At 56.4% G+C, this 26,271-nt stretch overlaps 1 protein-coding gene across 2 annotated transcripts; it reads right to left on the minus strand.

The window, feature by feature from the left end:
- Positions 1-19,639: 19,639 nt before the first annotated feature.
- On the minus strand, positions 19,640-26,150 carry MYL5 (myosin light chain 5). 2 transcript variants are annotated; one of them, XM_057547511.1, is made up of 8 exons: positions 26,089-26,150; positions 23,780-23,897; positions 22,261-22,368; positions 22,022-22,097; positions 21,129-21,233; positions 20,640-20,718; positions 20,081-20,129; positions 19,640-19,748 (listed from the first exon to the last, which is right to left on the minus strand). In XM_057547511.1, exons 4-8 carry the CDS (start codon positions 22,083-22,085, stop codon positions 19,650-19,652), a joined length of 396 nt encoding a protein of 131 aa, XP_057403494.1. In that variant the 5' UTR covers positions 22,086-22,097; positions 22,261-22,368; positions 23,780-23,897; positions 26,089-26,150; the 3' UTR covers positions 19,640-19,649. The 2 variants fall into 2 exon arrangements, with proteins under 2 accessions (XP_057403494.1, XP_007181535.1); XM_007181473.2 differs by lacking the exons at positions 23,780-23,897; positions 26,089-26,150 and adding an exon at positions 22,944-23,016.
- Between the last annotated feature and the right edge of the window lie 121 nt (positions 26,151-26,271).

A 26,271-nucleotide genomic window follows, 5' to 3' on the forward strand; every position in this document is an offset into this window, starting at 1 on the left:
GCATGGAGGAAGCTGCCCGGGGCTGCGTAGAAGCCCTGAGAGGCGCCAGGAGAGGCGTTCTGGGAGGTCACAGAGGGCTGGGCCTGTCCTGCCAGCCCAGGAGGCCTGGGGGCCAGGCACCAGGCCAGACGATCACCGCCTCAGCAGAAAGGCAGCCCCCGTCAGCCTGCAGAGGAATCGCATGGAAGGGACCAAGTGCGCCCAGGAGCCCCACCTCAGCCAGGACAAAGCATGATGCGGAGGCACTCGACAAGGACGGTGCCCCGCATCTGGGGTCCAGTCACACTCACAGGGTGAGGAGAGGAGGGACCTGTGACTCGCAGTGGGGGAGGAAGTCAGTCACTGAGGCAGACGCACTGCTGACACTAATGCCAGAACCGATAGAACAGACGTTAAAACAGTTCCTGTAACTGTATCCCACGTGTTCAAAGGCCGGGAAGATGGCTGGGCACGCTTGGACGTGGATCAAGAAACAAAGAAGGCCACAGGAAGCAAAGGCACTGCACAGACTGCTGTGGCCAGGAGCCAGGAGCCAAATGCGGGCCACTAAGCATCAAAGAGAATAACAGCGGCAACAGGTTAAAATACACCAAATATGTTCAAGCCACAAATACGTATGCTACTTAAAAACCCAACATGGTGTTGCTGTAGGGCTCTGATGAACCAACTTGTCATTTTCAAACCTGGTAGATGATGGGAGAAAACCCATCATCCACCTGGCCTTGTATACAGACCGCATCGCAGGGTAACCAAAGACGTGATGAGGGTTCCGTTTTCTTTGTGAATATTCCAGCTAATACATGAAGAAGAAATACAGAGTTAATGGGCTTCCCTGGTGGTGCAGTGGTTAAGAATCCGCCTGCCAATGCAGGGGACATGGTTCAAGCCCTGGTCCAGGAAGATCCCACATGCCATGGAGCAACTAAGCCAGTGAGCCACAACTACTGAGCCCGCATGCTGCAACTACTGAGCCCGTGTGCTGCAACTACTGAGCCCGCGTGCTGCAACTACTGAAGCCCGTGAGCCTAGAGCCCGTGCTCTGCAACAAGAGAAGCCACCACGATGAGAAGCCCGTGCACAGCAAGGAAGAGTAGCCCCCGCTCGCCGCAACTAGAGAAAGCCCGCACGTAGCAACAAAGACCCAACGCAGCCAAAAATAATATAAATAAATTTTTAAAAATACTGCCATTTCACAGCCCTGATGGTAATGCCAACCCAAAAGGGAGATGGTCAGACATGCATGCCTTCTGGTCAAAGGCTGCACCATAAAACCGAACCTGAATCCAAGTGCAGCCGATGCTCTGTGCTTCACCCCACACCATTCCCCGGGAGCGCCCTCAAGTGGCCAGCACAGTCTGTTCAGTCTCTGTCGCAGGTCTTCTCCAGCAAGCGGGGGGGGGGAGAAGCCCCCGTGACCACACACGCGAGGAAGAGGTGCCGCCTGGGTCAGCCCCCGACAGGGGTGGCAGCGGGGGAGCACCTCTGGAACCACGTTTTGCATCCCTCCAGCACCGGGAGGACTCAAGTGCCCTTCCTGCAAGCTGCCCTGTTAATGTGCCCCTGTGTCTGGTGTTTCCTCCCTGCCTGTGTCTCACTTCTCACTCTTTCCTGCTTCCTAAGGTCATCTCCCGAGAGCAGCTCCTGACCCAGGTCTTTATCTCAGGCACCCCGGCAGGAGGGAGGCAGCTCGGGAAGCTCGGAAGCTGCCGCATGACAGGCTCCGCTTCTTCCAAGAACAACTTGCGAGGGACTGAAAAGATACAGCGAGGGAAACTAGAGATGGAGAAGGAGGTGAGTGTAGACCAATGACTGATTTGTATCCTGAGTCAAACAAACTGAACTAAATTAAACACAACACACATGCATCAGTTGGAGCGACTGGCTGCAGCGATATTTGATGGTCAATTTTCCAGGTGTAATCATGGAATTATGGTTATCTTTATCTTATCCTTATCTTTCAGAGATAGATACTAAAATATCTAGGGATGGAAATGATATGGTGTCTGAGTAATTTCTCAGAATAATTTGGAGGAGTAGAGGTGGGGAGGAATCCGGAGAAAACAAGATTGGCCACAAGCTGATCATTACTGGAGCTGAGTGATATATTCATGTGTATTTATTATACAATTCTCCCTCCCTTTGTGTTTGTTTCAATTTTTCCATAATAAAAACTTTAGAAGTTGCAAGCACATTCACTGCTGGCCCTCTCTGCTCTTTTTCTGAAGTGCTCACCACCTTTGGGCGCAGTACAGACTCTGTCTTCTTCACTCTCCTCTCTGGAAATCAGGCTCCCCTGGGAGGTGGGGATGCCTTCGTCAGTTTCTTCAGCGCTGTAGACCCTGCACCTGGAGTGGAGCCTGGCCCCGAGGCCTCGTCCACGTGCAGATGACAGCCAGAGGCTCAGGCTGGGGCAGTGGAGCAGGAAGGCAGGTGAACACTGAAGGGTGGTCAAGGGCTGGCCCGGCAGACAGATTTAACAGAAGAAAGGTGAGAGGACACAGAGGCAACAGTTGATGAGAGAGTAGCTGAAGTTTCAGATTTAAAGACTAACGTGACCCCGCAGATCCAGACACTAACGTAAAGATAAGAGCACGCTGAAACCCCTGAAGCCAGGGAAGGACCAGGGAGATCAGCCACCCACCAGCCTCCTCTGGCCAGAGTAGGCAGACACTGATGGGAGAACAGCACCTAGACCATCAGAAGACACCACGTTGGCAACAGCTGAAGCCTGACTCTGACCAGGTATTCAATCACAAAGAAAGTCTCAGACAATTTGAAAAAAAATTATTTCTTACAAACGACACTTTCTGACATCTCTGCAAGTAATATGGAATTAAACAATAAGACAGTTTTCTAAAAATTCTTGTTTGGAAAATTAGAAATACATTTAAAAATAACTTGTGAATTAGGTACAGAAACTAATGTGGAAAACTACAAGTCTCTGATGAAAGAAATCAAGAAGATCCCAACAAATGGAGAGATATTCCATGTACATGGATAGGGTGACTCAACATGGTCAAGATTTCAGTTCCTCCCAGCTGGATCTATCGATTCAATGCAATCTCAGTCAAAATCCCAGCAAATTATTTTGTGGATATGGACAAACTGAATCTAAAGTTTATATGGAGAGGACTTCCCTGGTGGCACAGTGGTTAAGAATCTGCCTGCCAATGCAGGGGACACAGGTTCGAGCCCTGGTCCGGGAAGATCCCACGTACCACGGAGCAACTAAGCCCGTTCGCCACAACTACTGAGCCTGCACTCTAGAGCCCGCAAGCCACAACTACTGAGCCCACATGCCACAACTACTGAGCCTACGCGCCTAGAGCCTATGCTCTGCAACAAGAGAAGCCACCGCAATGAGAAGCCCGCACACCGCAACGAAGAGTAGCCCCCGGTCACCGCAACTAGAGATAGCCTGCACATGGCAACGAAGACCCTACGCTGCCAAAAATAAATAAATAAATAATCATCTTAAAAAGAAAAATAGTTTATATGGAGAGACAAAGGGTCCAGAACAGCCAACCTAGTATTGAAGGAGAAGAAAAAAGTTGGAGGACTGAGGTTACCCCACTTCCAGACTCACCGTAAAGTTACAGTGATCAAGTTAGTACGGTACTGGTGAAAACAGATAAATAGATCAATGGAAGAGAATAGAGAGCCTGGAAATAGAATCACACAGATTTGGTCAACTGATCTTCAACAAAGGAACAAAGGCAATTCTATGGAGAAAAGACAGTCTTTTCAACAAATGTTACTGGATCAAGTAGACACCCACATGCCAAAACACGTAACATGTGTAAAGACACAGATTGTACAACTTTCACAAAAATTAACTAAAAAATGAATTATACACCTAAGTGTAAGACACAAAACTATAAAACCCGTAGAAGATAACATAGAAGAAAATACAAGTGACCGTGGGTTTGGTGGTGACTTCTTAGATACAACACTGAAAGTGTAAGCCATGAAGGAAAAAAGTGGATAAGTTGGACTTCATTAAAATTAAAAACTTCTGCTCTGTGAAAGACACTGTTAAGAGAATGAAAAGAAAAGCCACAGACTGGGGGGAAATTTGCAAAACACATGTCTGTTATGCAAAATATGCAAAGGACTATTAAATCTCAACAATAAGAAAATAACCGAAGTTTAAAATGGGCAAAAGACCTCACCAAAGATGATTTACAGATGGCAAACAAGCACATGAAAAGATGGTCCACATCATATGTAATCAGCGAAATGCAAATCAAAGCAACATTTTGATACCACTACATACCTAATAGAATGGCCAAAATCCAGAACACTGACAACACCAAATCCTGTTGAGGATGTGGAGCAACAGGAACTCTCATCATTTCTGGTGGGAACGCAGAATGGTGCAGCGCATTGGAATACAGTGTGGCAATTTCTTAGAAAACTAAGCGTTCTCTTACCATTAGAGCCAACAGCTGTGCTCCTTGGTATTTACCCAAAGGAGCTGAAAATGTATGTCCACACAGAAAATCACACATGAATGTTTATAGCAGTTTTATTCATAATTGTCAAAACTTGGAAGCAACAAAAATGTCCCTCAATAGGTGAATGGACAAGCTGTGGTCTATCCAGACAATGGAATACTATTCAGCACTAAAAAGAAATGAGCTATCAAGCCATGAAAAGACACGGAGGAACCTTAAATGCATATTTCTAAGTGAAAGAAGCCAGTGGGAAAGGCTGCACACTGTATGATTCCAACTTTATGACATTCTGGAAAAGGCAAAACTATGGAGATAAAGAAAGGATGAGTGTTCACTAGGGGTCTGGGCGGGAGGGGTGTGCAGGTGGAGCACAGAGGATTTTTAGGGCAGGGAAACTGCTCTGTGTCATATACTGTAATGGTGATACATGTCATCATACATTTCTCAGACCCACAGAATGTACAACACCAAGAGTGAGCCCCATGTCAACCACGGACTTTAGTTAGTAACAGTGTATTGATACTGGTTCACAATTACAACAAATATACTGATGTTAATAGGGGACGTGGTGTGTGGGGGCTGGGGGAGAGGGGACATGTGGGAACTCTCTGTATTTTGTGACGAATTTTTCTGTAAACCTAAAACTGGTCTAAAAAGTACAGCGTTATTAATTAAAAAACAAATTACTAATAAATGTAATGAAAGAGTACAATACTTACATTCTGAAAACTATGAAACATTTTTGAAGAAAATTAAAGAAGACCTAAATGAATGGAAACACATCCATGTTCATGGATTGGAGACAATATTGTTAAAGTATCAATATTCCAGGACTTCCCTGGTGGTCCAGTGGTTAAGAATCCGCCTCCCAATGCAGGGGATGAGGGTTCAATCCCTGGTAGGGGAACTAAGATCCCACATGTCATGGGGCAACTAAGCCTGTGCGCTCTAGAGCCCGCACCACAACTAGAGAGCCTGCGCACTGCAACTACCGAGCCTGTGTGCTCTGGAGCCTGCAAGCCTCAAATAGAGAGAAGCCCTTGCGTCACAACGAAAGATCCTGCGTGCCCTAATGAAGATCCCGCATGACGCAACTAAGACCCGATGCAGCGCCCCCTGCAAAAAAAGATATCAGTGTTCACCCAACTGATCTACAATCCATGTCAAAACCCAGCTGGCTTCTTTGCAGAAATTGATAATGTGATCCCAAAATGTGTATGGAAATTCATGGGACTCAGAATAGCCAAAACAATCTAGGAAAAGAAGAACAGGGACTTCCCTGGTGGCTCAGCGGTTAAGAATCTGCCTGCTTATGCAGGGGACACGGGTTTGAGCCCTGGTCCGGGAAGATCCCACATGCCGCGGAGCAGCTAAGCCTGTGAGCCACAACTACTGAGCATGCATGCTGCAAGACTGAAGCCCGTGTGCCTAGAGCCCATGCTCCGCAACAAGAGAAGCCACAGCAATGAGAAGCCCGCACACCACAACAAAGAGTAGCCCCCGCTCGCCGCAACTAGAGAAAGCAACAAAGACCCAATGCAGCCAAAAAAATATATATATAAAAATTAGAAAAGAAAAGAAGAACAAAGTTGGAGAACTCCCATTTCCTGATTTCAAAATTTACTATAAAGCTACAGTGAACAAGACAGTGTGGTACTGGCATAAGGACAGACATACAGATCAATGGATTAGAGTTGAGAGTCCAGAAATAAGCCCTCACATTTATGATCAACTGATTTTCAAGAACGATGCCAAGACAAGTCAATGGAGAAAACATAGTATTTTCAAGAAATGGAAAACTGAATATTCATGTGCAAAAGAATGAAATTGGACTCCTACCACACACCGTATACAAAAATTAACTCAAATGCACCAAAGGCCTAAATGTAAGAGCTCAAACTTTTAGACTCTTAGAGGAAAACACAGGTATAAATCTTGGATTAGGCATTGTTTCTTAGACATGATACCACAGGTACAAGCAACAAAAGGAAAAATGGATAAATTGAATATCATCAAAACAAAAAACATATGTATTCAAAGGACGCCATCAAGAAAGTGAAGAGACAGCTCGAGGAATGGGAGTAAACTTTTGCAAATCATATATCTGATAAGAACTTCGTACCTAGAACACATAAAATACGTAAGAATACAAACAACACATAAACCCTTATAACTCAACAATAGAAAGACAAACAATCAAAAAATGAACAAATTGGGACTTCCCTGGTGGCGCAGTGGTTAAGAGTCCTCCTGCCAATGCAGGGGACACGGGTTCGATTCCTGGTCCAGGAAGATCCCACATGCCACAGAGCAACTAAGCCCGTGCACCACAACTACTGAGCCTGTGCTCTAGAGCCCGTGAGCCACAAATACTGAGCCCGTGTGCCACAACTACTGAAGCCCGTGCGCCTAGAGCCCGTGCTCTGCAACAAGAGAAGCCACCGCGATGAGAAGCCCGTGCATCGCAAGGAAGAGTAGCCCCCACTCGCCGCAGCTAGAGAAAGCCCACACGCAGCAACGAAGACCTAACACAGCCAAAAATAAATAAATAAATAAATTTTTAAAATGAACAAATTATCTGAGTAGATATTTCTCTAAAGAAGATGCACAAATGGCCAATAAGCACATGAAAAGATGCTCAACATCATTAGCCATCAGGGAAATGCAAATCAAAACCACAAGATACCACTTCACACCCACTAGGATGGCTAGAATCAAAAAGACAGGCAAAAACAAATGTTGCCAAGGACAGAGATAAATTGGACTCCTCAGGCATTGTTGGTGGGAATGTAAAATGGTGCAGCTGCTTTGGAAGAGTCTGGCAGTTCCTCAGAAAAAATTAAATGTGAAGTTAGCATATGACCCAGCAGTTCCACACCTACAGACCCAAGAGAAACGAAAGCAAATGTCTGCCCCAAACTGGCATATAAATGTCCATAGCAGCATTATTGATAACAGCCCCAAGATGGAAATAACCCAATGTCCATCAACTCATGAATGGATAAACAAAATGTGGTCCATCCATACAATGAAATATTATTTGGCAATAAAAAGAAAGGAAGTACTAACACATGCATAAACATGGATGAACCTTGAAAACGTTATGCTCAGTGAAAGAAGACAGTCACAAAAGACCACATATTATGATTCTACTTATATGAAATGTCTAGAATCGGCCAACTGAAGAGACAGAAGGCAGATTAGTGACTGCCAGGGGCTGGAATGCTGGGGGGGGACTGGGCTTCTTTCGGGGGTGAGAACGTGCTCTAGAATTGATCATAGTGACGGCTGCATATATATGCAAATATACTCAAATCGATTGAATTTACACATTAAATGGGTGAATTATATGACATGAGGATTATATCTCAATAAAGCTGTTATTTAAAAAAGAGAATTACAGGGCTTCCCTGGTGGCGCAGTGGTTGAGAATCTGCCTGCCAATGCAGGGCACACGGGTTCGAGCCCTGGTCTGGGAGGATCCCACATGCCGCGGAGCAACTGGGCCCGTGAGCCACAATTACTGAGCCTGCGCGTCTGCAGCCTGTGCTCCGCAACAAGAGAGGCCGCGATGGTGAGAGGCCCGCGCACTGCGATGAAGAGTGGTCCCCACTTGCCGCAACTAGAGAAAGCCCTCGCACAGAAACGAAGACTCAACACAGTCCTAAATAAATAAATAAATAAATAAATAAAAGAACGTGAATTTAAAAAAAAAAAAAAAAAAAAAAAGAGAATTACAAAGGAAAGTACAAAATATTTAGAACTGATGAAAATGAAAGTGCTACATGTTTATCTCCATGGTAAAAATAAAATTAGATAACTCACAGCATAAATACACACAAAGATATACATAAATGACCATCTCACACAATACACAAAACAGATACCCATCTCAAAAACACATATATGAAAAATTAGATACCCTCTCGCACCATACATACAAAAAATGAGGTATCAATTTCATATCATATACAAAATATTAGATAGTCAACTTACAGCACACAGACAAATAGATACCTATTTCCAATGTATACCAGAAAATTTGGTAACTATCTCATACCATACACAAAATATCATGCCACACAGTAGACAGAAAAATGAGATTAATTTCAGCCATATAGAGAAAAAAGCTAGACACCCACCTCACATTTTAAACAAATAAATTAGTCACTCATGTCACACACACACACACACACACACACACACACACACACACCCCATACTTTTCCAGCTCAGAACACCATGCTAAAAGATTTATCATGCCATATCCACACATAAATAATTAGACACCCATCTTTTTTTTTTTTTTAGATTTTTTAAAAAATTATTTATTTATTTATTTATTTATGGCTGTGTTGGGTCTTCGTTTCTGTGCCAGGGCTTTCTCTAGTTGTGGCAAGCGGGGGCCACTCTTCATCGCGGTGCGCGGGCCTCTCACTTTCGCGGCCTCTCTTGTTGCGGAGCACAGGCTCCAGACGCGCAGGCTCAGTAATTGTGGCTCACGGGCCTAGTTGCTCTGCAGCATGTGGGATATTCCCAGACCAGGGCCCGAACCCGTGTCCCCTGCATTGGCAGGCAGATTCTCAACCACTGTGCCACCAGGGAAGCCCTAGACACCCATCTTGAAGTATTTTAAACAATAGATGCTGTTGGGAAGCAGTTCTCCATGAACATCTCACGTCTCTGTTTCTGCGAGGTCCAGGTTCTCAGAGCAAGGTCGTTTCCAGCCAAATCAAGAAGGTTTGTCTCAGAGACATTCCAGGGCAGACAGGAATGTCCCCACTGGGAGAAGATTTGCTTACATTTCAGAGTAAAGGAAGGTTTCTCTCTCTGGAAGGCAGGATGGGGAGGTCCCCAGCCGTCCTGTATAAGATCAGAGTTTCCTAATTTCAGGGTTCCTCTGAAACACACCCCTCTGTGGGTGCAGGTGCCACCTGCATGCCCGTGGAGACGAGGTGGAGGAGCTGGTCAGGGGCATTGCCGCGGCTGCAAGGAACCAACACTCTTTGCCTCTGACCCGGGGGTCGCGATCCCACAGATGCACACGGGGGAGACTGTGCTGGGTCACCTTGTTAGCTGCAGGGAGAGCAGTCTCAGACCCTTCATGGTTTCTGACCTAACACACGCATTTTACACCAAAGAATGTGATGCCCATTTTTTCCATTCAGGCAGAAAAATTAGGTAAACTTTCTACCCCATATATACACACAAAAGACAAAACCCATCTCACACCACACATACCTTACTAACCACTAGTCACACAGCCTTATATAACACACTGTGAACACACACTGGATACCCATCTCATAACAGACACACAAAATAGATGGACATCAGGCCATGCACGACGTTACATACCCACCTCCCTCTCTCCCTCCCTCTCTCTCTCTCCCCCCTCCCCCTCTCCCCTCCCTCCCTCCCCCTCTCCCTCCCCTTCTCTCTTCCTCCCCGCCCCAACAATACGACCTCACATCATGCATATACAAAAAGTTGTCCATCTTCTGTATACACACACACACACACACAAGAAGCTCCTACTTCTTCAACAGGCTGAATGGTTCTGAAAAGTGTGGGTGGATGGGGCCACAGGTTCCCCGGTGGGAAGGGGCAGCAAGCTGGGTCCCAGATACTTGTTGCCAGGACCTTGGGGTGTATGTAATCCCGTGCTGACCTTCCCCAGCTATGCTGGGGGAAGACAGAGGGGCAGACGTGGGTAGTGGGGAGCGGCCACCCTAAGGGCTTCTCTCTGGGAGAGCCAACTGCACATAGGCCAAGGTGGCCAGAGCGTTCCTTTGTTTAAGTAAATAGGCTCATGGTCCAGTGCAGGTTTGTCAAGTGTTTTCAGTGGACAGATTCCCTGCTCGGACTCCCACACGGATAAGGATGAAGTCACTGTCATTTTGATGCAGCCAGAGAATCCAGATACTGATTTGCTTACTCACTTCCCTTTCAGGGTGGTATTGGGGTGTGTGGCCTTCAGCAGCTGGGAACCGAGGGAAGCAGTAAAGGCTTAGACTCTGGGAGGGGACACTGTGCTTCGGGACCAGACAGTCTGGCCGACTCTGCCCCAGGGGTGCGCTCTGGGGAAGTGGGCCCCCTCCGAGAAACTGCCAGGCAGGCCGGGGCTGGAGACGCAGGGGCTACGGATGGGGGCACAAGGCAGAAAGCTCACCAACCCCACACAGTCCCCTCTCAGCCACAACCGCATGCCGGCCCCATCCTGCTCCAGGGATTCCGGTGTGGACAGACTGATTCCTGCCCCCACGTAGCTGGTATTCTCCTGAGGGGAGAAGATAAAAACCAAGTAAACACCAAACGAACGGGATGAGGCAACTCCTCTTGGAAGGTGAGCTTTCTTCCCTGATATTATCCTCAGCAAAGACATGTTGCCTTTGCTCCAATCTTGGCAAAGAGATGCCCCTCAGTTGCCTAATCACGAGCAGGAGACAGTTTAAGGAGGACACATCAGCCTGAAAAAGCTTCAGTTAATGGTAGTGTGGGATGCTGATCAGAGTCTATATTTGGTTAAGAAAAAAGGAAAAAAAGAAATTGAAACACAGATTTAGTCATAATTGTGTGCGTTGTATGTTATTTTAAACAAGCCTTTAAAGATGATTTTCTAAAGTAAGATGCAAGGTGGTTTTTGTGCGGAGATCACTAAAGGGTATGTATCTCCAAGATGTGATGGTTCCAGAGACATGCACATGGATTCCAGGTGCAGAGAGACACTTGTGTGGATGCTGGTACAGCTTGAGTCAAAACCTGAACAGTGTAGATGCTTACAGTAAAGATAGTTGTCCAGAATTTAAACAAAACTCTTTCATTAAATGTGAGTAGAAAAAGTCATTGTTTCCAAATGAATGTACTTTCCCATTATGTGAGTTTTAAAAATTAAGCTTCTTATTTTGAGATAATTATAGGTTTAAATGCAGTTGTAAGAAATAATACCAAGATTCCTTGTACACTTTGCCCAGTTTCCCCCAAAAGTAACATCTTGCAAAACACAGATGTACTCTATCACAGCCATAACACAGTTGCTGATATAATCCACGATCTTTTTAAGATTTCTCCAGTTTTACTTGCATTCACTGTGTATGTGTGTGTGTACCTGACACGAGTGTGTCACGTGTGTGGGTCCGTGTATCCATGCCACAGTCAAGATACAGACACATGTTCCTTGATGGCTTTTGCCCATTTTCTAATTGGACTTTTTTTTTTTTTTTTTTACTGTTGAGTTTTGAGGGCTCTTTATATACTCTGAATACCAGTCCTCTGTTGGGTACATGGTTTACAAATGTTTTCTCCCAGTCTACGTCTATAATAACCCTTTGATAAGAGTTGTGTTACACCTACGGATCAATCTGAGGAGACTTGACATCTTTACTATGCTGGGTCCTCTGACCCGTGAAAATGGTATCTCTCTCCATCTTTTAGGTCTTTATTGGTTTCTTTCATTACTGTTGCATAATTTTTAGCATACAAGTCCTGTGTACACTTTGCTGTTTACACCTGAGTATTTAAATTTCTTTGACATAATTGTAAATGGTATGTGTCTTTAATTTTGGTTTCCACACGTTCAGAGTTGGTGTATAGAAATGTCATTGATTGTTCTGTGCTGCCTACTCCACGTAAGAGCCCTCTGGGTGGGGAGGGGGTCCCACAGCAGAGCAGGAACATCAGAGAGGTGGAGAGGAAGGAGAGCCCAAGGCCAGCACCATGTCCACTTATGCCAGCCCCACACAGGGAGCTACACACGTGACCTCAGCAGGTGGAGAGGAAGGAGAACCCAAGGCCAGCACCATGTCCACTTACGTCAGCCCCACACAGGGAGCTACACAGGTGACCTCAGCGGGAGTAATACTAGCGGAGTCATGGAGAGATGCCCAAGGTGGACCTCGGGGGAGGGAGGAAGCTGGGCAAGAGACTTCCTGCGCCCACAGGGGAGCTCTTGTGGAAGAGGAACAGGGTGGTACCTCCCTCCTCCCTGCCTTCCTGCGCACAGAAACCTACATCTCCTAGCTCTGCTCCAGCTGTTTTCTCAGCTGTAAACTGCAGATAATAACCAGGTGGGAGAGGCTGCCTGCCGCCTCCCTGGGCGAAGGTCCCGTGCTCTGGCACAGCCCTTTCCCCCGTAGGAGGACAGGTGGCCCCGCCCTCCTTCCTCTGCCAGGACCACCTCTGCCCGCTCTCCCGAGGTCCTGCTGCCCTACGGGGTTGAGTCTAATGACTAGTACGGATTCGAGGCGCTTTGCAAACTGACCCCAGCCTCCTCTTCCAGGCTGGCCTCCTGCTGCTCCTCGTGACTTGTTTGGACCTCAGGAATTGGCGGGGGGTGGGGGCGGCGGGGGGGAAGGATCTTTCCACAACTCCTTTCAGGAAGTGCGGGCCTCCTGCGGGCGGTGACTTCCCGGCGCCCTGTCCTGCACCCGCCGCGTGGGCGCCGCCACCGCAGGGACCACACAGAGGCCGCGCCTGCGAGGGGACCTTGTTCTTGTTTCTGCGGCTGACTTCTGTCCCGGCCGACGGGGGAAGATCCAGCTTCTTAGTTCGTCCCTTTTCCGCCGGGCGGGGTGGTGACCCCTGCCCCTGGGGCGGGGACGGGCCGACCCCACCTCCGAGGGCGGTCCCAGCCCACGCGCGGCTCCAAACGCCGGCAGCCGGGGCGCGGCGGCGATGGCGGGGCAGGCGGCGGCTTGGCCTGGGGCCGCCGCGGCTCCCGCCCGGAGCGTGCTGGGCACCTACGCGCCCCGCTGGGTCTCCCTGCCGGTGCTCAGCCGGCTCAGCTGCTCCAGCGCCACGGAACGGGGCTCGGGGCTCGGGGGGCTGGGGCGGGGGCGCGAGCCGAGGCCAGGACCCCGCTGAGCCCCGCCTGTCGCGCCCCTCGCGCCCGCCAGTGTCCCGGTGCTCGCCGGGCGCCCGCCTCTCCGGAGAATCGGACAGTGAGAACCCGGGTGCGGCCGCTCTAGGACCGGCCCTCCGACCTCTCGGGATCTGCGGGACGGCGGGAGCGCGGGGCGGGGCCGCCGGCGACCTCAGGGTGGGACAGGGACGGAGAGCCCCTTCCCTGGCCGAGGCTGAGCAGGGAGAACGGGGCTTGTGTCTGCCCTCGCGGTGACTGCGCCTGGGTCCTGTGACCCTCGCTGGTTTGGAAAGGATCCCTCTCCTGCCACAGGAGGGGGTCCCTGTCCACAGCCAAGAAGGTCTCCTCCAGTGGTCCCCGCCTCCCTTCTGCAAAGCACAACCCCTGGCACAGGCCTTCGCATCTGGCTCTGGCTCTTGCCCTCCCCACACCCTTACCTGTTCCCTGGACGCCCTCCTTGGGTTTCTGACTCAGTTCCAAGGTCCCTCACAGGAGGCCTTCCTTACCTGCCCAACCGTTCTCTTCATAGCTACCCAGCTGGGGTCTGCAGTGACCCGTCAGCTGTTCTAGAACTGTCCCCACTGCTGTCTGGGACTGTGTTCGTCATCACAGCCCCCGAGACCAGAGAAGCAGGCAGTGAGAACCAGGTCTGCCAGTTCCAGGGACCCAGCTCTCCCTGCCTGCTTCTCCCCCAGACTCACCCCTGAGGCCCCAGTCACTCTGCCCAGCCCATCACACGCTGCCTGCCGGGCTCAGCCGGTGGACCTCTCTCCTCCCTTCCAGCCCTGGGCCGGGCCACCCTCGTGTGCCCTGGGTGGGCATCTATCTGCACACCCTTCCCAAAGCTGAGCCCACGTGGCCGCCTTCCCTGGGGATCAGGCTGCTGTGCTGCCCCCGCCGGTTCCCTGGGCTCCCCTCCCCTGTGCTGCCGCGTCTGCCGAAGGAACATCGCTTGGCCTCCCTCAGGATCCCAGGGACTGGTTGGGCAGCCTTGGGTGGCCACAATCACGTAATGCAGAGCTGCAGGTGGCAGCGGGACCCACAGCTCAGGGAGGTGCCAAGCGGCCGAGGGACAGTCAGAAGCAGAGACCGAGAGGAGGAGGGGCGGCAGGCGAGGCAGGAAGACACCGCCTCGGAGAGGTTCTCGGGCGGCAGCCCCTCTTGGATGTCATTCCAAACTTCTTGGGGCCTTTTCTCTCCTCTCCTTGCTGGCTAGCCCCATGCTGGGACAGGTGGCCTCTGCTGCCTGGGCCTGGGGTCTGCCGGGACTCCAGAAGCCTCTTTTCTCTGCAGGACTCACCACGTCCCTGTGTCTAGACGCTGTGAAGCCAGAACTGGGTTTGGGTGCATTGGTCTGAGAATGCAGAGCAGCGGTCTCCCCCAGCCCCCTGAGCTGCTCTGATGAGTCTGGGGGTGGGCAGGCATCGGGCGGCCCTGAGAAGGTCCTTGGACACTGAGGCTGTCCCACTGCACTTGTCTCGTTCACAGGTCATTACGGAGCAAACAAGAATCGCACCCGGAATTGTCATGATCCCTGCGTGGTCACCACTGGGAGCAGGGACCATCAGGTGTGTCCCGGCCAAGTCCACGTGGCCCCTTGCTTATGCCCTTTGCAGCCAGATGAGCAGGGCCCTCGGGTTCTGAGGGGCAGTGTGAAGGGCAGGTGGGGCTGTGCTTGGAGTGAGGTCTGGGTGGCCCCGGAGTGGGTCTGGGTGAGAGCCAGCGTGTGGGGCGGCCGCCAGCGTTCTCAAAGGACATGCGGGGGCACCTGGCAGGCTGGGAACGGGTGGAAGGGAAATGTGCAGTGGGGGCAAACAGTTGTCCCCACGTCGCTGTGTGTGTTTTAGACCTGTCTCTGCCCCTCCGGCCACAAGCTCTGGGGAGGAACGAGGATGGGGCGAGGCTGGCGAGGGATGAGCTTGGCTGCTCAGCAGGGCAGGTGTGGCGACCAGACACCAGGCTTTCTCGCCACTGGATCAGGCCGGGCAGGAAGCCGCTGGGCCTGCGTGGAGCTCTCCCTAAACCTGGGAGATCTGCGCCCGGCTCTGTCCTGAAAAAAGGGAAGGAGAGGCAGCTGTCGCCTAAGCTCGGAGTCGTGTGAGGCTTTGTGGTCAGAGCTCTGTTTGGGTTAGGAAGCCTGGCTCTCGTAGCCTCCACTGTGGGGGGCGCGGCCCGGGCGAGCTCCTGCGTTGCTGGGTCCCCCAAGGTGGAGTGCTCACGGGCTTGTTTTGCGACACCTTCATCTCAGGGCCAAGCCAGGCCTGCCTCCCCCTCCCTCCTGCAGAAAGCCCTTGTCCACCTGGCTGTCCCCCACAGGCACTGAGTGTCCGCTGAGTGGCCCCCAGTGTGCTCCTCTGCCTGGCCCATCTGGGCAAACTACGCATCCACGTGGCTGGGGGCGGGGTCCCCGAGTGCGGGCTCGAGAGCCATCACCCCCTCCCTAGATCCGGGTCCCCAGCCATTGCATGGTGGGTGGAGGTTGGGGTGCTGGAGGGGGTAGTCTGGGCTGGTGGGCAGCTCTTCTGACCCCAGCCCTGCAGACCATCCTATGTGCGTGGCTGAACTTTGTGGGTAGCGTGATCCGCTCCCAGCCCTGCATGATCACCAGCAGCCAGGACGCATTTGCTTTCCTCATGGGTGGGCAGAGCCTCTGTGCCCTCGCCCAGACCCTGGTCATCTCTCCAGCCAAGCTGGCCGCCTTGTGGTTTCCCGAGCGCCAGAGGGCCCCAGCCAACACGATCGGCACCGTGTGTGAGTCCCGGGGGTGAGGCCGACGTCCCCGCTGGCTTAGTGCGTGGCCTGGCACCTCTGCGCTCCCCGCTCTTGGAGGGTGGGGACTCCTCCTGGGGGCTGGGGACCAGCCTGCCACTCTGAGCTGACACATGTCCCCGTCCATTCAGCAAACCCCCTGGGCATCCTGGTGGCCAACCTGCTGTCTCCCACCCTGGTGAAGAAGGAGGAGGACATCCCCTTGATGGTGAGGGAGCTCAGGAGTGCACGCATGTGAGTGTGTGTGTGCGGTGTGTGTGCATGCATGCTCATGTGCATGTGTGTTTGTGTGCATGTGTGTGCACCCGTGTGTATGGTGTAGAGTGTGTCGGTGTGCATGAATGGCTACGTGTTTGTGTGTGTGTGTGTATGTTTATGGGCTGTGTGCTAGTGCGTGTGTGCACAAGTGCCGTAGTGGTGGGCTCGTGCATCCACACCTGTCTGTGTGAGTGTGCACTTGCCACCTTCTGCGGTCACACATGGGTCGCACTCCATGCACATGGGGTCTCCTCATGTGCAAGTACTGGGCATCTTCCCAGCATCAGGCACAACTCCAGGGACCGGGATGTTTGGCGGTTTCCTTGGCGGGGAGGCAGCTCCGGAGGGGCGAGAGGCCGGCTGGAGCAGGAGGAAGCGTTTGTGGGGGGCAAGGGAGGGAGATGAGGGACCAGAAGACTCTGAGGTGGATGTGAGGCCAAGGGGTGGGGCCTGCAGCCAGAGGCCAGTGTGTCCGCTGAGCAAGGGGAGGGTGGCGGGAAGGGTCAGCGCAGGTGGCAAGCATTGGTGTGATGGACACCTGGGGGGGCGTCGGAGGGGAGAGTGACTCCATCTGGTCCAGAAAGACTCGGAGAGCCAAGGGTGTGCCCAGAGTGTCCAGGGAGAGAGCCAGGGCTTTGATCGGGTGGGGCAGTGGGGCAGGCTCAGGGCTGGGGGTTTGGAGGTGCGCCGAGGTGAGAGGGGCTTCCAGCTGGGCGAGTGTTGGGGTCGTTCACAGAGGTGGGAGGGGGGTTCCAGGTGGCCGCTGGATGGAGCTCCCGGAGAGGGCTGAGGCTGAGGCTGTCGCAGTCACCTTTGGGTTGCAGACATATCTTGAAAGCTGGGTTTCCAAATGCAACGAAGCAGAGCAGGCCCAGCACAACCCTGGGGCTTGCCGACGTCCACCTGGGGATGACCTGTGGGGGTAGCTGGCAAGGAGCCTGGAGCCGCGGGCATGAGGCACCCACACGCATGTGCACGCATCCTCGAGGGCCTGTGCCTGTGCCTGCACACACACGCGAGTGCACTCGTGCGTACCCTCCCCGCAGCTGGGCACCTGCCTCACCCCTGCTGCCCGCTGCGTGCGTCTGGGAGAGCACGCCCCCCGCCCCGCCCTCCGCGGGGGCTGTCCACTCCAGCTCGCGGAAGTTCCTAGCCGGCTGGAGCTGGTCAGTGCGGTGTGTGCCGGGGGAGGCGGGGAGGGGAGGGGGCGGGGCTGCCCCGGGGCGCCTCTGGCTGTGCTGCTGGAGCTCCTGGACCGAGCAGCCCCTCCCCTTTAGCTCGCAGGGAACGAGGCCTCCGTCATCCTGGCCGTGTGCTCGGGGGCAGCATTGGCACCTTCTCCAGCTTCTCGTCCCTCCTGGAGCAGATCCTCTGCGTGAACGGCTACGCCAGCGTGGGTGCCGGCCCCGCCCTGGGGGCCCCGCGGCAGGACGGAGCTCTGGGGGCCTGTTACCCCACAGGCTCTCTTCCGCCGCTGCTCTCCCGCTGGTGGCCGTGGAGTGGCCCACGACCTCCCCAGGCGCTGGGTTTCCACACCTGGACGGGGTGATGCGGGCGCTACTGAGATGCTGTGTGAAAACCTGTGCCTGCAGACAGTGGGGTGGTGGCCGTGGGGACGGGGTGCTGGCAGAGCCCAAGTGTGTTCCACTGGGGTTTCGTGTGGCGCTTCCCCCGTGCCCCACCCACCCCAGCCCCGTGGGACCCGCTGATCGTGGCGATGCAGCGGAGAGGGCCTTGCTCCGCTCGCAGCCCCTCGGGCCGTGGCCCCCACTGTCTGCATCAGCCCTGGGTGTGGGGTTCGGGCCCCTCGTGTTCCCAGCTTTTCGGGGGTGATCGGCACTGAGGGGTGTCTGCAGTAGCCAGGCCCTTTCTCTAGCAAGTGTTGGGTCCCTGGGCGGGGGTAGCGCAGGGAAATGGAACCTCCGGGGGGGGACACCTCTTCCCCCAGCCCGCGGTGCAGCCGAGCCTTCCGTGTCATCCTGCCTGGGCCTCAGGCTCCGCTCAGTGACCCTGCCGTGGGCCCCCCGGTGACGGCGTACGTCCTAAGGATGAGGGCCTCCTCCTGGAGCCCAGATGAAAGGGCGCCCCCGCCTCCTCTCCTCCTCCAGGAATTTGCAGGCCTCTGCGGGGCTCTCTTCATTGCGTTTGGGGTCTTGGGGGCGCTGGCTCTTGGCCTATACGTGGACCGGACCAAGCATTTCACTGGAGCTGTCAAGATCGGCCTCTGCCTGACACCTCTGGTCTGCGAGGCCTTTGCCCTGGTGAGAGTCCTCTGAGCCGAGACCACCTTGCAGGAGTCAAAGCGGGGTGCCTCGGGGTGGGGGAGTGGCAGGTCGGCCGTAACGGACATCCAGACCCACTCGGGCCCAGGCACTGCTCGTTGGGGGGGTCCCTGCGTGGGACAGGCTCCGTGGCCCCTCCGGCCCCGGGCACTGCCCCGACCCCCCGGTGCAGGGCCTGGCTGGGTCTGGGCGTCTAGGGCTGTGGCACGTCTGACTCCCGCCCCATCCATCTGTGCGGCTCGCGGCCCCCAGGTGCCCCGGCTCGGGGGACAGACCATCTGCTCGCTGCTTGGGCTCTTTGCTTCGCAGCGGCGCCTGTTGGTGTGATGAGAAGAGGGCCTGGGGACATGAAGGGGCGGCCAGGAGAGGCAGGCCCTGGTCCCCTCGGCTGCACCAGTCACACCTGAGGCCGGGACGGTGTCAGCATCCAGGGGGCCCGGGGTCCTGGAACACAGGCGGGCTGGCCCAGGGGACTCCCTGTGGATGTAGCAAGGAGAGCTGCTGCTGTGTAGACAAGAGGCCGCCGACCGGGCGGGGCGCTCCAGCGGCCAGGCCAGACCCAGGGTGGCTGGGGCAGGGGCTGCGTGTGGGGAGGCTGGCCTGGCCTCGGGGCACGGGCTGAGGGGGCGCTGAGTGGGCTGGGGATTCTGAGGGCCCCAGGGTGGCCGAGTCTGGAGTGGACAGGTGTGGGGAAGGCCTTCCTTGAAGGAGCCTATCCCAGAGCCATGCTCAACCTCTGCAGACCCCTGAACGAGCAGCCCCCCAGCCTGGCGCTAGCACAGGTGGGGAGAGCAGGTGGGACCAGGCTGGGCCGGAAGCAGAGGGTGGGCCCCAGGCAGACGCTCCCACCCCCTGAAGACCCTCCTGCCCCCAGGGGGACACTCCCACCCCAGACCTTACCCACTCCATGGACACTCCCACCCCCAGGGGGACACCTTCTCCCCCCGAAAAAGACACTCGCAGGCTGGCTTGTGGGTTCACGTTTATTGAACTGGCCACGGCCCAGTGGGGTAGGGGTGCCCCTCACTCCTTCTCCTCCCCGTGGGTGAGCACGTAGCTCAGTGCCTTGTAATCCAGGTTGCCTGCAGCATCGATGGTGGAGAACTGGAACATCTGGTCAACCTGCGAGTTTGGTGGGTTGTGAGGCCCAGGCAGGGGTGGGAGGGAGTGGGAGGGTCCCTGAGGCCGTAGCCAGCAGGTGAATTAATTACAGGAACTGGACTCCAGGCTGTCTCGTTTCTGTGCTTGGGGGGAAGGAAGTGGGGGGAGACCCTGCAGAGCAAGGGTTGGGGCCGGGGCGGGTGTCTCCCCTCCTGGACACAGGGCGTCCCACCCCCCCCAAGGCTGCAGCCTCTGGGGGCTGAGGCACGTCCCCCTCCTGAGCCCCCAGAGCCATGCTTGGGCTTCACAGAGGGCCTTGGGGAAGGAGGTGGGGTGGGGGTGAGGGGACAAACCTCCTCAGCAGTCATCCTGTCGGCCTGGGACATGAGCAGCCGCCTGATGCTGAGGACAGGGGGGAGGGGCCAGATTAGGCTGCTCTGGAGAAGGCATGGCCCTGACCTGGAGGGGTGGCCCCGAGGGAGCCCCGTGACGGGGCCACGTGGGGGGACAGGGCTGCTCCGAGGTGGGTGTGCCCCCCCTTCAATCCCACCCGCTCACAGGGCAGGTGCCTCTTGGGAGCCTGGCTCTGGGTGAGTCCTGGGCACTGGGGTGGGGTGGGGGGGTGTCCACAGGGAGCCTTCCCTGACCCCCACACCCCTGGGGGCCAGTGCCTGGAACACCGAATAGGTCCGTTCGCGGTGCCTGGCTGAAGTAGCCCCCAAAGGGGCTAAAGACCCAGCGATGGTCTGAATGGCAGTGACCACTGGCCCCGTGTGGGTAGGGCTGATCCTGCCCTCGGTTACCCTGAGGGACTCAGGATCCCGGGCAGGCCAATCAGGACCTGAAAGCTGGGCGGGGGGGTTGGCACCCCTCCTACCCTGGTGATGCCCGGGCGCCTGCGGCCACACTTACTAGTCCTTGTTGATGCTGCCTTTGCCGTCGGAGTCGAGCATCTTGAACGCGTTGAGGATGGTCTCCTCGGCATCCGTGCCTGCCCACAGGAGGCCTTGAGTCCTGGGCGTCTTGGGGTCCATGCCCTTGCCCACTCAGTGCCCTGAATGGCCTTCCCATTCTGAGCACCTGGGAGACCCTCAGCTCCCACCCCAGGGGTACTGTTCTCGGGGTCCCTTGGGTCCCGCTAGGCCCAGAGCTGGGCGAGTTCTCAGTGAGGGACAGAGGCCCCCGTCAGTGGGCGAAGAGTTGGGTCTGGGCTGTCAGCTCACCCACCCTGGGGGGCTGACGGGGCCCCACAGATGTGGGTCCCAGAATGCCAGGTCCTGGGGCTTTTCAAGAGATCTGCAAATTTGGGTTTTTATGTGAGACGTGTGGATCTCTAAGTGCTTGGAAGCAAGTAAGCGTGCACACTGCGCTGGCAGACCTGCGGGCTGGCTCGGCACTCACCGCTCAGCTTCTCCCCGAACATGTTCAGGAACATGGTGAAGTTGATGGGCCCCGAGGCCTCCTTGAGCATGGCGTCCAGCTCCTCGTCCTTGACATTGGTTTTGCCTGTTGCAGACGTCGGGGGTGGGGGGGTGGGGTCACAGGGCAGGAGTGTCGCCCGCCCTGGCTGCCTTGTGGTCCGTACAGATGCCCCACGGGGCCACTCCCCTCCATCATTCTCCAGGCAACCCCAGAACGAAGATGGGGAGACCGGAGAGAGAGAGGTGAGCCAGTGCAGGCACCCTTGGCCCAGGCGTGGTGGATGCGGGTTCTGATGGTCAGCAGAACCCCAAACCCCAGCCCCGGGAGGTGGACTGAGTAGGGGAGAGGAGCCCAGAAGGCCTGTGATCTGTTACCTGGGTGTGAGGGGGCCTGGAGGAAAGGCGGGCACCCCCCAGGTAGAAGCCGGCCTGCCCCGCCCCCCGCTCCAAGGGCAGGACCGCCTCGGGCAGAGGTGGGGAGTGAGGGAGGGCCGCGGGCTGGGCCATGCAGCCTGCCAAGGTGGGTCTCCCTGTCCCCTGCCAGCTCCATTCCTGGGCCTCCTCACCGCGCCCGGGGGTGGGAGTGCCAGCCGCCCCCGCGCAGAGGCATCAGCCCCTTCCTCGAGCTCTTTACCCAGCCTCCTGCTCTGGGACGCCCATGCTCGGGTTGTGCCACCCACCCCGTGATGCCCTCTGCCAGCCCTGGTCAAACTAGAGGGGAGTTTCTCCCCAGGAGAGGCCCACCTCCTCCTCCGAGCCCACGGGAAGTCAGGTCAGGCTTGACGGCCGAGGACCAGAGCGAGGACACTCCTGGGAGCCGGAGGGCGGGGGAGTCGGGGTGCGGTGGTGGAGTTCTGCCCCTGGGCCACATACCCAGGGAGGCGTAGGTGTCCTTCAGGTCCTCCTTGTCAATGAAGCCATCTCGGTTCTGGTCCATTAATGTGAACGCCTGGAACCGAGGCCAGGTTCACTGGGCTGCCCCGAATGAGGGCAGGCGCCCCCTTTCCTGGCTCTGGATCGAGGGCCTTGTCACCTGCGTTACATTTCCCAGGGGACCCCTCAGGCATGAGCTTCTGGGTGGAGGGGTTCCCGGTACAAGAGCAGGGCCTCACCTCCTTGAACTCCTGGATCTGGGTCTGCTCAAAGTTGGAGAAGACATTGGATGATGCCCTCTGGGCCCGCAGGGCCCCCCCTTCCTTCTTCTTGGTCTTCCTGCTGGCCTGAGACGAGAACACCAAGGCTCAGGGTCCCCCAGCCTGCCCGAGGGTCTCCTTGGGGGCACCCAGGCATTTGGGGAGACAATGCAGAGGATGGGTGGACCGTGGCATTTGGGGCTCCAGGGGGCCCCAAGCCCGTGTCCCTGGGCTGGGGCAGCTGCAGGTGCTTGGCACGGTCAGAGGGGCCCCTGGGGGGCCCCTGGCAGAGCACAGCACCCAGGGTTCACCCTGAACTATGCCCTGCTCAGTCTGCAGTCCAGCCAGGAGGACCAGGGAGCAAATGAACCGTGCCGGCAGCCAGAAGGTGGAAGGGCTTGTTCTGGGGATCCCACTAGGGTGAAGGCCAGGACCTCCACCTTCCAGCCCCAGGCTGTCACCAGGGCTGTCATAGGGCACAGATCTCCCCCAAACCCCAGCACACGCAGACCCTCACACATGCGCACAAACTCAACTTGTATGCACACGTAATCAGGCAAAACACACTCATGCATGTGACACGTGCACACACACCCATCCACACGGTCCCACACGCACATCAGGTACAGACACACTCGTGTGTGTACACGCAGCACACTCACCATGCCTGGGTCTGCCTGATGCAATGGTCTGTGCCCTCCCTGCTGAGGTCGTCCGTCTTAAGCTCCTACCCAGTCCCCCAGGACAGCTCAGACTCCGGCTGCCACTCCCTACAAGGACAGGCTCAGGGCTACCCGGGGGACTGGACAACTGCAGAGCGAGCTCTGGCAGCCAGCAGTGAGTCAGACGCCCCCATCCTGCTGGCCCAATAGGCCCCCAGCCTCCCGGCACCTCCCCACCTGCCCCCTCCCCTGGAGCCTGTGTTCTCCTGGATTCTGTGCATCTCTGGGGTGACCTGCACATGGGTCAAGGGCCTGGGGACTGCGGGAGCCAGAGGAAGGGGCACCTTTCCCAGACTTGCACACAGTTACTGTGAATGACCCTGGTGGCCAGTCAGCAAGCGTTCCCCAAGTATGTCTGTCTGCCCTTGCCTCCCCGCCTTGGTGGCAGAGACGTCCCAGGCCCCGACCCCAGCCCTGGGGCCAGCCCTCCTGTCCCCACGGCAGGGAGCTCGTTGCCTGGCCCTCAGAGGGGGAAGACATTTCTGGGATGGAGGATGGCCCATATGCGCTGGGCTGGGCCCAGCACTCAGCCAGATCTTCCTGCTACACCATGGCCCCAGGGGCAGAGTCTGGGGAGGGAACCTGGCCCAGGTGCCCGTTGGTGGTGCCAGATGTTGGCGGCCACCACAAAGTCAGGGAGAAGATGCCCTGGTCCTTGGCGGTGGGCAAGTGCAGAGCTGGTGGCAGGAAGGGATGGGGGGGGGCCTGCAGGCCGAGCACCAGGAGGAGGCCGGCGGGCAGATGAAGTGGGCAGGTGGGATCCCCCGGTTTCGTACCTGGAGAACGAGTTTTCTGAGCCTCCGGGGCCAGGTCTGGGTGGGGCTGGGGTGAGCTGCAATCACTGGGTGGGGGTCCTCAGGGGTACATCTCTGAACCACACAGCACCTGCTGCGGCTGGAAGGCGAGGGGCACACTCCCTCCGTCACGTGGTGCTCCTGAGGCGCTGCCGTCCGCGATCCCAGGGCCAGCTCACCATTTGAGGAACCTGGCTGGGGACGCGTGACCCGCCTGGAGGGACCTGGGGGCTCCTGGGGGCTCTGTCTGGAGGACCCCTGGGGGGCTAACGTGTGACCGATGTGGGACACCTGGGCCTGGGCTGCGCGGGGACCCCATCACTGCCAGCCAGGCGGGTCTGGGTGCGACGCCGGGACGGACCTCGGCCGGGCTGCGGGAGTGGGGAACAGCACACCGAGAGAGGGTAGGCCCGTGGGGTCTGTGCTCAGGAGGCCCAGACTCGGGCAGGGCCAGAGGAGGCTAGCTGAGCCCCTGGGGAGGTGTCCTGCGGCCGGCCTCGGTCTGAGCGCAGCTCTAAAGATAGCCGCAGAGCCTGGCTCCTGGGAGAATATCGGGATTCAGCACGGACAGCTGGCCCTGACAGGTGCAGGGGTGTCAGCAGGCGGCCCCTGCGTCCTGAGCCAGGTTGGATGCGCCCCCCGACCCCACCCCGCAGTCCCCAGGAAGGACTCTGGGCCAATGAGGGTCTCCCCAGCTTCAGGGGTCTTCCCTGGGCGGTTTCCGTAAGCGTGTGTTCCTGGGCCTGTGCGTGCCCTCCGCTGGCCGCCACTCCCCCCGGCACCGTGGAAGCTAGTGGTATGTGGTCCCCCCACCAGCACTCTGGCCCCACCTTCAGCCCCAGAGAAATTTATTTTTGATTCTGGAAAGAGGAGTTGCCGAGAAATCTGGTTTATTTTAAAATCCAAGGAAGGGAAACCACATTTGCCTCCTGAGGTCATCTGCCCGGCTGCTCCAGGGCAAGGAGGTGGAGGCGTGCTGCTCAGCGTCGCCACACGGCATGTGGGCGGCGGACGAGGGTTACTCTGTGCCTCGTGGGGTCAGTGTGTGCTTACAGCTTCCTTGGGAAGGAATGAGCGGGGAGGGGGCGGGTCAAGAGGCCCTCCCCCCACCCCAGGCCCCGCAGAGGCCACAGAGGATGGGCGTCAGGCAGGAGTCCTCAGGGTTCAGAAAAGAGCCCAGCTGCCCTGCAGGATCCGCCTTGGCGTTCCCACCGCCAGCCCAGGAAACAGCACAGGTGACTTACTAGTTTCCCAGTGGAAGGCCCAGAGCCAGGGCTCCCCAGCAAACGGAGAGGGAGCAGGGTCTGCTCAGGCCCCTGGCGGCTGCCGAGGGGCTTCCCCTTGGTGCAGAGTTACTGAGCACATGCTATGTGCCCTGGAATTTCTGTCCCTGCATTGTGTTCTCTTTAGAATCAGAAGTGATCTCCCCCAGCAGTGGAGCAGGGACGCTTGTGAGTCCCCAGCCCTGGTTCTCCGGGAGTTTATGCCTGGAGCAGCGCAAGGCCCAGGGCATGGGTGGTCCTCCCACCGGACCCCCAAGCCCCGTTGCCATGGGAACTATGTGTCAGCACAGCAGGCTCAGTTGGGAGGCTGTCTGGCCACCACTGCCCATCTCTGGGCAGCCTGTTTGCACACCTGGGCTCAGTCAGCTGTGCCTTCGCTGGGGCTGACCACAGATCTGGGGGAGACAGTCTTCTCCTCTGAGGGGGCCAGAGTACCCCACCAGTGCAATCCCTGCCTCCCCAACAGAGGGCAGCAGAAGTGAGAATGAGGACCTGCCTGATGTGAAGCTTGGGGCTGCGTGATCCTGAGGGCCGGAGGTGGGGAGACGCAGGCAGCAGGCTCTGCTGGGGTGGCCTTCTCAGGAAGACCTGAGCACCCTTCTGCTCGAGAGGCTCCTAGGGTGAGGAAGCTCTAGCTCTGCTGCGGGGCTGGGTCTGGGACCGGGGGTGGGGGTGGCAGGAGGGGGCACCCCAGGCAGTGCGGCCCCGGGAAGCGACTCGGAGGCCACATGGTCGGCCTGGCCTGTGAGCCCAGAGGGGCCGGCCACGGCCACCCCTCTCTGCTGGGAGCCGGCCTGCACTCAGGTTACATTTTGTACCCGGACCCCGGATTCCCTGCCCAGAGCCTCGAGCCCCTTCCTGGGCTGTCCTCTGGGCTGACCTGGGGCTGCTGCGGGCCTGGACGAGCCTCGGCGTGGCTGGGGCCGCACTGCAGCCCAGGGAGGGAGGATAGCGAGCACGCTATTTCGCACTTTGTAATGTGGACTTATACTTTTCAAATATTTGTACCTGTGGTGTGCGGGCCTCGATTTGTGCTCAACCTGGTCCGAAAACTTCAGTGCCTGGAGGGGTCGCACCCGCTCTGGGGAACCAGCACGTGCCGCCTGGGCCACTGCGCATGCGGAGCCTGTCGCGAGCCGCGCGCCTGGTGACGTCACCCCTCCGCGAACGGGAGCGCGCGCCGTACTCCCT

This window comes from Balaenoptera acutorostrata, chromosome 5 (genome assembly GCF_949987535.1).
Source record: "Balaenoptera acutorostrata chromosome 5, mBalAcu1.1, whole genome shotgun sequence".
NCBI classification, from domain to species: Eukaryota; Metazoa; Chordata; class Mammalia; order Artiodactyla; family Balaenopteridae; genus Balaenoptera; species Balaenoptera acutorostrata.

Bases quoted from the DNA above. Each gene is read 5' to 3' on its own strand.
- MYL5 (XM_007181473.2), bottom strand. The intron at 21,234-22,021 runs GTATGTGGCCCA...CGTCTGCAACAG, and splicing joins GGACACCTACGCCTCCCTGG to GCAAAACCAATGTCAAGGAC. The intron at 20,130-20,639 runs GTAAGTGTGGCC...CCCTGTCCTCAG, and splicing joins GGCAGCATCAACAAGGACTA to CATCAGGCGGCTGCTCATGT.